This window comes from Anser cygnoides, chromosome Z, assembly GCF_040182565.1.
Source record: "Anser cygnoides isolate HZ-2024a breed goose chromosome Z, Taihu_goose_T2T_genome, whole genome shotgun sequence".
In the NCBI taxonomy this organism is placed as follows: Eukaryota; Metazoa; Chordata; class Aves; order Anseriformes; family Anatidae; genus Anser; species Anser cygnoides.
The window spans coordinates 10241812-10254840 of record NC_089912.1 but is presented as its reverse complement, the minus strand read 5'-3'; the positions used below and the strand labels follow the sequence as shown (position 1 = coordinate 10254840).

The window sequence follows — 13029 nt, the reverse complement described above, 5'->3', positions numbered from 1 at the left end:
GTTCCATCTTCCTCTTTATCTTTTATATTCCTTCCACAGACATTTATTTTAAAGATTTTCAGTTCAAACAAGAGGTGTGCAATTGCTTTGGAGTAATTTTTTCTGTCTAAAATATTGGTGCTGCACTGCTGTTCTTTAGTGCCATCATCATTCTTCCCTCCCCCCCCCATACCTCAAAGGAGTTTTATTAAGAACTTAAGCTACCAAAATTCACATGTTTTGTATTGGACCTTTGAAAAACCAGTGAGGAAGAGAAGCTTGTTTCTTGGGCCTCTGCCTCTTCTCCCTGCCACCCAGCTTGAATACACACAGCTTTTTGTATTTTTATTCACCTTTTCTTGTGGCAATTTCCCAGTCGGTACCCCTGCTAACATCTTGCCATCTTGCATTTGCTTGCATGTTTCACTTCCTCATTTGTATTGAAAACAGAGCTTATACGTTATTTTAGTGTTATTTTGAGAATGGTCTTAGTCAAGGATTTAGTGTGTTTATATACAGCAGTTGTACCACCCCCAGGATCATGGATTCAGACCTCACTGACTCAGTCTGGCAGTGTGATCGGAATGTGTATTTTGTTGCATTTCAATATATTAGGTTTCTAATCCCTGTGATTAAGTTGTATACCTGCAAAGCCCTGATAACATGCAAGTAGCCTCTCTCCAGATAGTTAGAAATGCAACGTGCTTTGTGAATTTGTTACCAGTGGCTTTTACTTTGGAGCTGCATAATTTGCAGTTAACGAATGGCACGGATCAGCTTCTGCTGACAGCTTAATTTAAACCATGGGGGCACCTCACAGTGGGCAGCTAAATAATGAAATTAAGGCTTTATTTCGGCAAATTAAGGCTTTAGTTCAGCAAATAAAGGTTTACAAGATTTACACACACATTGAGTTTATTGTAATAGGATAGATAAACCCCAGAGCTCTGATGTCAATTCCCTGTGCAGCTGCAGGACATAGTTTGCCTGACCTTATCCTTCCGTCTGCCTTCATAATGAAACAATGCACGTTCTGTAATTAACTGGCTGCCTTTCAGGAGGGCTCAAGCTGTGTTTGGGTGAGGCTTAAACTACCATAGGTCTCACTTCTTATCACTGAAGAACCTCCACAATGAGAGGTCTTTGTGCTGCAGACAAATCAAACGTTACTGCTCCCTTTTACACCGGGCTCTGAGATGACTCTTGTCTAGATGAAAATTGATAGTTATGAAGCAGCAAGGCAGGAAGAAGTCATGGGTACCCGTGGGGAGGAGGCTCAAGGCTCTGGAGTGGTTTTGCACTGGCTACTGAATTTCTTCTTGTGTTTTCAGACCATATGTCTTCCTTCTTACGTCTTGAATAAACAGTACCCAGGTAGGACACTCACAGGTGAAGCAGGTAGACGTAAGAGGTGGTAAATGGCTGGAGCAGTGGGCTTTGTGGGGAGATTAAAACCAATCCCATGATCAGATTATAAGTGCTCAGAAGCAGCTTGCTCTTGAGCCTGTTTCTGATGCCACAGCAACAGGCAGTACATTTTTCTGCAATGCCCATCTCTCCAGCTGTAAAATGGCAAATGATACAGATCTCCTTTAACAACACCCTTTAAGATATAATGACGAAGGGTGGTTTAGCAGAGTCTGGGTCACAGGACTAACAACGGATGGCTTAATTGGCTGCACAGGTCAATTAGAGGAACACCCACAGAAATGGACTGAAGATCAGAGGGGAAAGAGGTTGTGGGAATGTGGGTGTGCATGTATAATATGAAAGTTTTCCCAGCAAATTAGGTTGAGTGTGACAAACTCAGACAATTGTCTGGGCACTGGGAGAGGGAGGCGTGCCTAAATAAATGCACTTTGTGGAAGACATGACGATATGTTACCCAAGAGCACAGCTTCTGATGTCCCACGAGCACTTCAATGCATTGTTTCTTTTGTCACTTTACTTAACGGTTTCATGGTTTTTCTCTAATAAAGGCTTCTGCCTCCTCATTCTCATTTCCACCCACTGGCTTCTCACTTCTCTCTTCCCAATGTCTTTTCAGCAGCTTGTCTACAACTCCCATGGTTTTTTTGTGTGTGTTTATTTATTTGTTTTGTTTCAAATCAGTGACATTTTAAATGTCTGTAATAGTGAGAGTTTCCATGGAGTCAGCGGGCAGCTGCAGTCACTGATGTCAGAGAGATTCAGGCTGGAAGAAGAAAGAGCTTGAGCAAGAGTTGCCGGGAGAAAACAAGTTAGTGCTAAGGTTAATGGTGAGGGAGGGGAGCTAGACCCTTCTGTAAGGCATGCATTTCTGTTAGCAGAAGCAGTAGACTTAGCTGGAGATGGTAACACTGACGAACAGCCACGTGGGGAGTTTAGTACCAGAAAGACCATTGGAGCTGTGTGTCAGTGAGAGCCCAACAATTATGGATTCGTGCTTGGAGGATAATTTGGCAGCAGTTTATGGGGGGTGTAAATGGAGAAATTAAAACTGAAGCATTCAAAATTGAAGCTGATAAAGATTTAGATGCTTCCTCCAAGTCAAGTTTTAGGTCAGGTGAGATGGAGGTAGAAAGACTTAGGGTTCATTTTGTCTGTCCTCAGCTTTTTTTGAAAAAGTCATTCCTTTTTTTTGTTGTTGTTTGTTTTGTTTGGTCTTTCTCACAGGAGGTGAAGAGAGGTTCAAATCTGAGCCTCAGTTCCTTCCTCCTGGGATCTGGGGTAGCTAAAGGGAGTAGCCGGGTGTAAAGTATACCCTGGATCCATGGTCTAAATTAGAGTCTCTCCAAATTACACTCTGCTTACTGGTTTGCTTTTCAATCTCTTCTTTCTGGCAGCTCCTTACACACACAAGCACAGCAGAGAGCCAGGACAGTGAAGAAAAGTCAGGCTGCCTTATCAGAAATAGTACGCCTTCTGCTCCTTGCTTAAGATCTCCTGCAGCCAGACTATGTGATACATGTGGATGAGGGGAAGGAGTGGCTTTGTGTAACTTAAATTAGCCTGTATCCATCCTTTGTGCTAGCAACCATCTGTACAGGCTGTGTTTTTACAGGTCTCCTTTGAATGCGGCTAGTGCTGTGTATAGCCTGTTTCAGCATATGTCAAGTTCTGGCCTAAAGTTCACTCTCAGGTTTTCTAGGCCAGAGTGAGCGCAGTGCAATAAAGTGCCGTTGTTTAGCAGGATGGTATCACCTCCCATTAAATCTAGCATCAAAGTATGCAAGAGGTACAAATTCTCACATTCTCTCTGTGGCATGATATCACAAACTTCAGCTGTATAACCATAAAGAGTTAGGACTAGCTACCCTTCCCATGAAGCCTGTCAGCAGTGGCTTGTCTGCCTCTAAAAACCTTTCAGTCACCTCACTGCATTCCCATGCTCTGGTTAGTTAACTTAGCTGCTGTAGATCATTGACCAAATCAGCTGAACAGATGGATTCCTGAGGTACAAAACCCATCAGGGGACTCCACCACTACCAAGGCTCACTGGTGTTACAGCCTTTAAATCAATTACAACCAACCCTGTTTGAAAGTCTCCAGAGAGTAGGTGATGTGTAATCAGTCTGCAAGGGTTAAATTCCTGCTAGCTGAATTTGTTGCTGCACATCGCTGTAATTTTCATAAGGTGCATTTTGGCAGAGCTGCAAGAGGGGAATTACAGTGATCTATATGCATCACAATGGAGAACATGATAAAGGGTTCAACCATGGCTTGTTCTGCAGACAGTGGCAGCCCTCAGCACTGACTCTGGGCCAGCACTTTCAGTGCCTCCAAATATTGAGAAAATAGAGGAGTTGAAATTTCTTTCTTTCAGAGCAAAACACCAGACTGCCTTTGTACCTGTGCACTGCATAGAGATTGAAATAACTTTATGAAGCCTGGGAACTTTTTCTGAAATACTTCAGTTTTTGCCTTGTACTGACTTTGCAATAAAGACCATGGGCCAGACAAGAGTCTGGCTCTTGGATTTCCTCTAAGCATTGAAAAGGGCTGGGAAATAATCCTCACTGCATTCCCCGTGATTTGCACAGCACATCAAAACAATACTGTTTAAAGCAAGTCATGATAAAAGGGGGGAAGCTACTGTCTTCCTTGACCACCACCATCTCCTTAAACCCATGATCACACACCAGTTCATTGAGGCAGCACCATGGATTTGGTGTGCCTTTTCTTGAGTGCTCAGTTCTAACCCATGTCCCAGAGATTTGGTAATAAACTCAGTCCTCAAAATCCCCTTCACTGTGGTAACACTCCTTCCTGACCTTGTGGATGCATTCTGAGAACAAACCACCTCACACTCCTGCAGCATCTCCAGGCTGATACCCAAGTAGAAGGGCACTTTCCATTAATACCCCAGCTGTGGTTTTGTGCTGCAGCATAGCTGTATCAGTCACACCATCTCTGTGAGCGAGCAGCGCTAGGAAGTAACACTGCACATGTGTACAATTAATCCATTTCTAGTTAAGGGTTTTATTTCATGTCACTGTCCTCTGTAAAGACAGGCCCTACGTGTTTGAAAGGACCAAACTCTGTCAGTTATGGCCCTGCTGCTTTTGTTTTCTACATGGAGGGTTACAGTATCTGCAGAACTATCTTTGATTCTTCTTAATTTGATGTAAGGCATTTTCAGTTGCATTATATTCCTGACTCCCTGATATTTTTGTTTCTCAGAATAAATCTTTCTTTCCTTTTATAACTCAGTACAGATAAGCAGTACAGATACTGCTACCCTTACAGCTCTCCTAAGATAAGTTGATATCCGAATTTTGGTTGTACTTAAATACATGGGAATCTCAGTTCAGTTAGAGTTTAAATGACTTTTGCCTACAAAGCTATAGGAGAGAGGAGGCAAAAATATATGACCCCCAGCATTTCGAGACCAGTTTAGTGATGGGTAGGAGGAAAACTGAGATGATTTAGTCTTTTGAAACATTTGGGTTTGGCATTACTGCAAACCTGCTCTTCTGTTCCTTTGGTGTGTAGGGAACACTTGCAAGCAAAGATCCACATATATGTTCATAGCAGCCATAGCAGATACTGATAACGCTCATGGGGAGTCAATGGAGGATGTGAGAACAGCAATTTCAAGCAAGGGATGCTCCACAACCTTGCAAAAGCTCCTGGGTTCAAGTGCATGCTTTCAGCTGTAGCATACGAGGATATGTGCTCCCACTGGCATAATCTGAACTGCAACTGTATGGAAAGGTCTTTCGGACAGAAGTATTGAGAATGTATCCCAAAGGACCTGGCAAATATTGCTGGATCAGAATCTTAATCAGAACATCAGAATACTGAATAGTCACAATCCAAAAGATACGTGACATGCTAAGGTAAGGTTAATTGTGTCTCAGCGCTACACTGCTCCTCACATTTTTCTTTTGTAGCTCAGAGCTATTATATTAACATTTTTGGCTCAGATCTAGTAAAAATTCATAAACATCTTAACAGCTCATGTGCATGGCACTTGATTGCAGGCTGCAAGCCCTTGTCAGAGCTGAAACTTTGCAGGTGTAGTACAGGGTTTGCAGTGAAACCTGTAGCTCGCAGTTCTGTTCAGAGCTTGAATCACAAAAGTACCTATGCATATACTTACCACTTTCAGCCTTTTTTCTGAGTCCTTCTGGAGACACTGAGTTAAGCACCTGCCATAGTTGAGCATGCACTCTTCCATGCGATACATTCCATGCAGGGCTCTGCTGGTGTCAACAGGGGCTTTTTCCAGGTAATGACAGCAGGGTTTTGTCCTTTATCTCTCATTATGTTTCTTCCTTCCAGGTACCAAGACTGTTTTAAACTTCTTTGAATAATACTTATTTTTAAACTTTCTTCACAGGAGTGTTTGCGTTTGGACTTTTTGCTACTGACATATTCGTAAATGCCGGCCAGGTTGTGACTGGGAACTTGGCTCCGTACTTCCTGACTGTGTGTAAACCCAACTACACTGGAAACGACTGTCGGACCCACCACCAGTTCATAAACAATGGCAACATCTGCACCGGTGATGTGGAGGTGATTGAAAAGGCAAGGAGATCCTTTCCATCCAAACATGCTGCTTTGAGCATCTACTCAGCTTTATATGCCACGGTGAGCACCACTGATGATTGCTGACATGTAGCACTGGTTTCTGCCTGTACATCTAGATGAGGTTATTTGTCTTACAATGTCTTTTTTAAGAATAATAGGTTTGTTTCAGGAACGGCTTTCTTCCTTTCCTGTAGAGGAAAATCCCCTTCACTCTCTCCCTATTTTACCACTGCTAGCTGTGGTGGTTTTACCCTGCTGAGCTCCACCACAACCACTCTCTCACTCCACCTCCTCAAAGGGAAAGGGGAACAAATTACGATGCAAAGGGCTCAAGGGTTGAGACAAGCACAGAGAGATCACTCAACAATTATTGTCACAGGCAAAACAGACTCAGCCTAGAGAGATTAGAGAAATTTATTACCTATTACTAACAAGCTAGAGAAGTGAAAAACAAAGAAAAACTAAAACCACCTTTCCCCATCCACCCTTTTCTACCTCCTATCCCCGAGCAGCACAGGGGAACAGGGAATGCAGGCTGTGGTCAGTCTATAGCACCTTGTCTCCACCGCTCCTTCACGGTCACTCCTGCTCCTGCTCCACGTGGGGTCCCTCCCACGAGATGCCGTCCTCCCCAAACTGAGCCTGCGGGGGCTGCCCACAGGCAGCAGCTCTCCAAGAACTGCTCCCACACGGCTCCGTACCACGGGGTCCATCCCCCAGGAGCAAACTGCTCCAGCACGGGTCCCCCACGGGCGGCAGCTCCCCCCAGACCCCCTGCTCCTGCGTGGGCTCCTCTCCACGGGCTGCAGCTCCGGCCCGGGGCCTGCTCCTGCGGGGGCTCTCCATGGGCCGCAGCCTCCTCCAGGCCACATCCACCTGCTCCACCGGGGGCTCCTCCACGGGCTGCAGCGTGGAGATCTGCTCCGTGTGGGACCCATGGGTGCAGGGGGACAGCCTGCTCCACCAGGGGCCTCTCCACAGGCCGCAGGGGAACTGCTGCTGTGTGCCTGGAGCACCTCCTGCCCTCCTGCTGCACTGCCCTTGGGGGCTGCAGGCCTGGCTCTCACCCCTTTCTCCCAGCTGCTGTTGCCCAGCACTTCTTTTCCTTCCTTAACTCTGCTCTCCCAAAGGCCCAACCAGTGTCTCTCATGGCTCAGCTCTGGCCAGCAGCAGGTCCCTTTGGAGCCAGATGAAACTGGCCGTTATCTAACATGGGGCAGCTGCTGGACTCTTCTCACAGAGACCACCCCTACTGCCCCTGCTACCAAAACCTTGCCACTTAAACCCAATACACTAGTATAAGCAAATCAAATTCTCATTGCTTTTGCAGCATTATGTGTTATAGAGGCATGAGGTCCTAATCTTGTTTTTGTTGCTGATTTTCCCAGAGGTCACGGAGTAAGCGTTTAACCACTTCTCTCTGCCCCTATCTCATCAACATTAAAGTGGCTTAACTAGGAATATTTTCCCTCCATAGCCTGACTCAAATGACTGGCAGAGTCTCTCTGTAGGTCATCAGAATTGGAGAAAAGCCTCAAACTTATTAATGACAGGGTATTTACCCTGATTTGGGTACCAGATGATAAAACACCACATTATTGCTATGAAAAGAAGAGGCCACCCACTGCTGTTTCTTTTACCATCTGTTTGCATCGAATTTTGTGTGAATAATGATAGAGATATAAACTGTTAACTCCTTTGATCAGGAATTGTTCAGAAGTGCTTGGAAAGCCCATCATGTTTTGCATGCATTACTTCTGAACAATAAGCAACCATATGTGAAATACGGTTCCCAATAAAGTCAGCATTGTTATAGAAGCTGTTTCCATCATGATGAACTCTAAGATAGCTGCTCCAGAACCAGGCTTGGTAATCCTTCCAGGGACTTCCCCTGCCCAACCTCCTTTGGTTCCTAGGAAGCCATGTCTTCTACAAACAGCTGATTCCTACAGAAGGGGAATAACACTTTTACTTCCTGGGCTTAAGGCCCTAGTAGTTAAATGTTTCTCAGCCCTAGGCTTTCAAGAGTACTTCTGATGCTTTCTCCATGGCTCTGGTGGACAGCGAATGTCACGCAAAGATATGAGACCCCTGAGCCCCAGTGGGACAGATGTGTAAATCAGAGGACTGCGTTTAATGTTTAAGGCACAGCTCTTACACCTCCTTCATCTCCACTCTCTGCTACAGCAGCCCCTGCAACTCAGCCAATGCTGGAGATTGCAAGGGGACTGCAAAGGGCCACAGAGGAAAATACCATGTGGAGTCAGGATATGGAGTTCATTTTGAGCCACAAGTTTTCAGTCTGCAGTACAATTTTACCCCGGGTCTCTGCCTGAAAACACCTTCTGGCACTAAATATGTTGTCAAATCATTGATCCTCAAGTATCCTGTAGAGATGTCTCTGGACATTGTTCATTACTCTGCTAGTGACAGCGCTCCCACAGTGGTTGGTTTGGCTTTGTTTGTTTTTGGTTTTGTTTTGTTTTGTTTTTATTTGATTTGATTTTTTTTCCTATAATCTGGGTTTTATATTTAATCAGCTAAGCTTTTTCTTGTCACCTGCCAAATAAGTTGGGAACCCAAAGCATGACTTTTGTGATCTCTTCAGGCAGTGATGAAACTTGTATGTCTAAAACAGGGGGAAAAAAAAAAAGCAAAAAAGACAGCAACCCTCGTTTCCATGCTTACATCAAAATTAGAATGATATCTAATGCAGTTTTATTACTCTCCCAGAAGTAGTGCAGTCTCTGTGCGCTGTACAAGCTGCTGTACAGTTAGAAAACGTGCTCCTAAGACACTGCCCAAGGGGAGATAATGATAGGCTGGAAATATTCTTTAATTTATTAACATTTCTGTCAAAAAAAAAGAAAAAAAGAAAAGATAAAATCATGTGTTACAGGTGGATATCCTAGTTACATGTCTTCAAACAATTGTTACATCATGCACTTGTGAGAAAGTTCATAAAAAAGCCAATGACAAGGGCATCTGACAGGTGGTGATATTCAACCTGAACACGCCAAACCGAAGTATTTCATAAGTACAACCAAATGACCTCTTACTGTAGAGTGAAGGGAGACAGCCTTGCTGATCCTCCTGCATGCCTCTGGGCTGAAAGCAAGGAGAACTCTTACACAGTCACAAGAGGATCTCTATGGCTAAAAGCTACAACTAGGCACTCTCATTGACAGTTTAGTAATATTTTTAAGATTGTTAAGCTGAGCACTAGCCTAGCAGTATCCACAAGTAATGCTTTCTGTCACCTCCATCTGGCTAGAAGCCTCTGCCTCATGACAGTTGATCATGACCTGGCATCTGTTGTTTACACCTGGGTTGCTTCTTGGCTAGACTACAACGATACAATATACCTAGACACGAAACTTTCAACACATGGGAAGTTCTGAATAGCACAGAACACTACAGCAAGTCCCTTCTGCAACCCAGGTCACTGTGACCCCACTGTCAATTTCCTCCATTTCTGTGTTAACACCTGCCAGACTAATTGACGAAATTCAAGGCTTTGGCACCTCAGGAAGGTTCACTGAGCATCTAGGAGGCTGCATCATGTTCTGCAACACAGATTGTTGTCAGTGGCTCTTACTGTAGAAATCTCTATGGAAAAGGAAAAGATCTGTACAAATTGTAGGACACAGAATTTTCCAGTTCTGGGCTGAAACTGTGATCTTTCCAGTGAAAATAAATCTTCCCCTTCTACTGAAAGGACTGAACAGACTTCTTTCACCCTGCCTTCCTCAACATAGATATAGTATACATTATAAATACATGTAAGCGTATGTTTGCACACATATATATATACAAGCATATATATATATACATGTGTGACTATTTTAAACTTGCAAACGGAAAAGCTTCCTTGACTCCTTACTTGTCTGAAATAGATGGAAGAGGAGTTACACACAGGATGTGTGCTACTATCACACATTGCACATTGCTAAACACACTGCTTGAGTGTACTGATAAGAGTGCAGTAAAGAAGCCAAATAGATTATTTATATAGATAAATCTTATGTAGTTTATTTTTGTAATGACTTATTCTCTGTTTCTCACATCTTTTTATATTCACTTCCTCCCTCCCTCTCCCAGCCATCAAACAACTGGTTTTGACACTTAGAATTCTGTAAATACATTTACCCCATGAATAGCAGCATAGGAAATTTCCAAAAACATCTGCAGAGCACTGGAAATCAAATATAAGTGACTTTCACTGAGATTTTGGGCTCTTACACAAGGCTCTGAAAATGTCCTCTAAGTGCAGGGGCAAACATGTGAGAATCTTCAAAAATGTCTTTGCTTTAGGGACTAAGGCAATGAAGATCAAAAACCACAGTGATCAGGAGGTCTGACCAGAAAGAAGAATCTCACCCAGTTATTTCTGAGCTCAGTTTGTAATTTATGGATGAACTGGAGCATACATTCTGGAAAAACAGCCTGTCTTGTTTTAAACCCTCCTCATGCTAGAGAATCTTTCACTTCCCTTGGCAATCTGTTTTCATGGTTAATTACCCTCATTGCTAAAAATGTTCTCTTTACTACAAGTTTACATTTGCCTGCCGAGATGTGTGAAGCTTCAAATGCATTAGGTAACATCCCATCTGTAATAAGGAGAGCTCTCCCACATGAGAAACCCGAAGATCCAGTTCCATCTCATACCACTAAGAAAACAAGCATGAGTGGATGCTACAGTCTGTGGCTAGGGTTTGGAGCTGTCACAGCCGTAATGCACTGTTACTTTAAGGACATTTTGGTTTTCCTTTGGGTGTTGTAAATTACAGCAGTGCTTTGTGGGGAATGGGAGTGCAGTCCTTCTCTGTATTGCTCGTCTCCATAGGCGTCTGCGAGAAGAAATGTATAGGAGACAAAGGATGGGCAGTAGTTATTCACATTGTGGCACCTCACTTCGGTAATTTTTTTTCCTGTTGTTTGCAGAGAAAAACCTTGCCGGGTTTTCGTGATAGGTGCAGCTCAACGTAGCAGCAATGACTGGGGCAACATTGCCGCCTAGTGCTCAGTTGCTAGTTGTCTTTTCAAGGCGTGTGCTGCATTCACATATTGGGGGTGGGATGGGGGGAAGAGGGGGAGAGGAAAAAATAAAAAGCATGCAGGAACCTCTAGAGTAGCTGAGTCCCATTCCCAGTGCTATGACTCACCATAATATTCCAATTCATGAATTAAATTCACCTTTAAATCGTGTGCTCTCCAGAACATTTAGGGGTGAAGACTTCACTTCCCCAGGCAGAGACCTAGCAAATTCAGCTATTAAAAGTAGTACTGCAGTGGCTTGGCAGGTGAACATGTAATTTTGCCTCGGTACAGGCCAGGAGGCAAGCTTACCTGCTGGCCCCTGGTCAGTTGCTCTGGCCTGCCACTTCACCTACCAGGAGGTTATTGCTGCATCCCATCCCTTTCTCCAGAGCAAATGTATTGTGGGGATGACATTATTAACATGAGCCAGAGAGGGGAAGCCAGCAACAGGGTCATTGGATGGCCCAGTCAATGAGAAGGGAAAATAAGTATGGGCGAGGAAAATTTGAAAATTCATGTATGGGAGGTGATGTGTCATCTTTGTGCATGATGAAGACAACATTGGCAAAAAAAAAAAAAAAAAAAAAAAAAGACTGTGGTTTGATGTATTTGCTTTGCTTATCAAAGCTTGGGAATGCTTACAGGCATCTATACTTGATGAAAAGTATTTTATTGTATTATTTTGTCATCAGACTTGGTTTGCTTGATCTTCAGTATTTTTGGCTCTGGAATTAATAACTAATAGCTGTTAATTGTAACCCACATGGTTTTACTCTTTTTGAAAAAATGCATTTAAAATAAAATATGAACTGCCAAAAACATGTAAAGTTCATTAAATAGTATAGTGAGCACCATGAAACTTCATGATTTAGAATGACATTTTCATAATCAACTTTGTTTTGAAAGAAATCTTCCTCATATTCTGTACTTCATTTTACCTTGAAGAGAGGACATCTGTAGTGGTTTCTCTTAAGGCCAACAATCTGTTTCTTAATCTGAACACTGCTTAGGAGGCTGGAGTAGCTGCAGTTCATATGGATGCTAGGTACTCCATCATATGCACATTAGTTTCTGCAGGAGTACAAACACAAATACTTGACTCCCTTTGAAAACATTTAGTCATTTACATTTGGTGTGTGTGTTTGCTGGCATATGAGCAAGCACTTGCATAAGTTAGGAAGTCAGTAAAACTGAGCCTGTATATAGCAGCTCAGAAAGTCCAGTGTAAGTGCAGTTGATTGGATATTTGATACCCTGAAACATCACTTTCCAGTACCTGTTTTATTCACCTAGAAGTATTCTCTAAGCTACCTTAAACCTCTTCCTCCATTTCTCTATTTTTTTTCATGAACCGTGAAACACATCCTTGCTGACTTATGATGTGTGTGGATAGCAAAAGATTTGTTTCTGGCAGATCTCTTTTCATTTTTGGTTTGCCTTTTTTTTTTTTTTTTCAGATGTACATCACAAGCACAATTAAAACAAAGAGTAGCAGGCTAGCCAAACCTGTGCTGTGTCTGGGTACCCTGTGTGCTGCCTTCCTCACTGGGCTAAACCGAGTTTCTGAGTATCGGAACCACTGTTCAGACGTGATCGCGGGCTTCATCTTGGGAAGTGCGGTAGCTTTGTTTCTGGTAAGCCTATCAGTCCTTCCCCATTCCTTTTAAAAGTACATGTTAAAAAAATAGAAAATAAAATTTCTCCTCTCTTGTGTCCTACTGCAGCTAGTTAACCCAGTTGCTAATTCTAGCCTCATCTAATAGATGCATCATCAGAGAAAATCCTAATATAAAATCAGGTTGATATTAATTAATAAGGCTAGTATGGTGACATTTTTTCTATCATGTGTATTTCAAGATTATTTTATTTAATTACTGTCCATACTCTTACTTGACCTGTCCTGAAAAAATGCTTTAAATATGATGTAGATTTTAATTAATGTCAAAAGGGAGGAATGCTTGAGGCTGATGTTCTCCAGCATCCCTGTATTGCAAA

At 43.0% G+C, this 13029-nt stretch overlaps 1 protein-coding gene across 3 annotated transcripts in view; it reads left to right on the top strand.

Annotated features, from left to right (window-relative positions):
- The window catches only part of PLPPR1 (phospholipid phosphatase related 1), a 135103-nt gene that overhangs the window by 117422 nt on the left and 4652 nt on the right, over nucleotides 1-13029 (top strand). For all 3 annotated transcript variants that reach the window (XM_066987929.1, XM_066987930.1, XM_013192344.3), the window contains exons 5-6: nucleotides 5804-6054; nucleotides 12492-12668. In XM_066987929.1, coding sequence (XP_066844030.1) covers nucleotides 5804-6054; nucleotides 12492-12668 — 428 coding nt within the window. The remainder of the gene's footprint in view (nucleotides 1-5803; nucleotides 6055-12491; nucleotides 12669-13029) is intronic.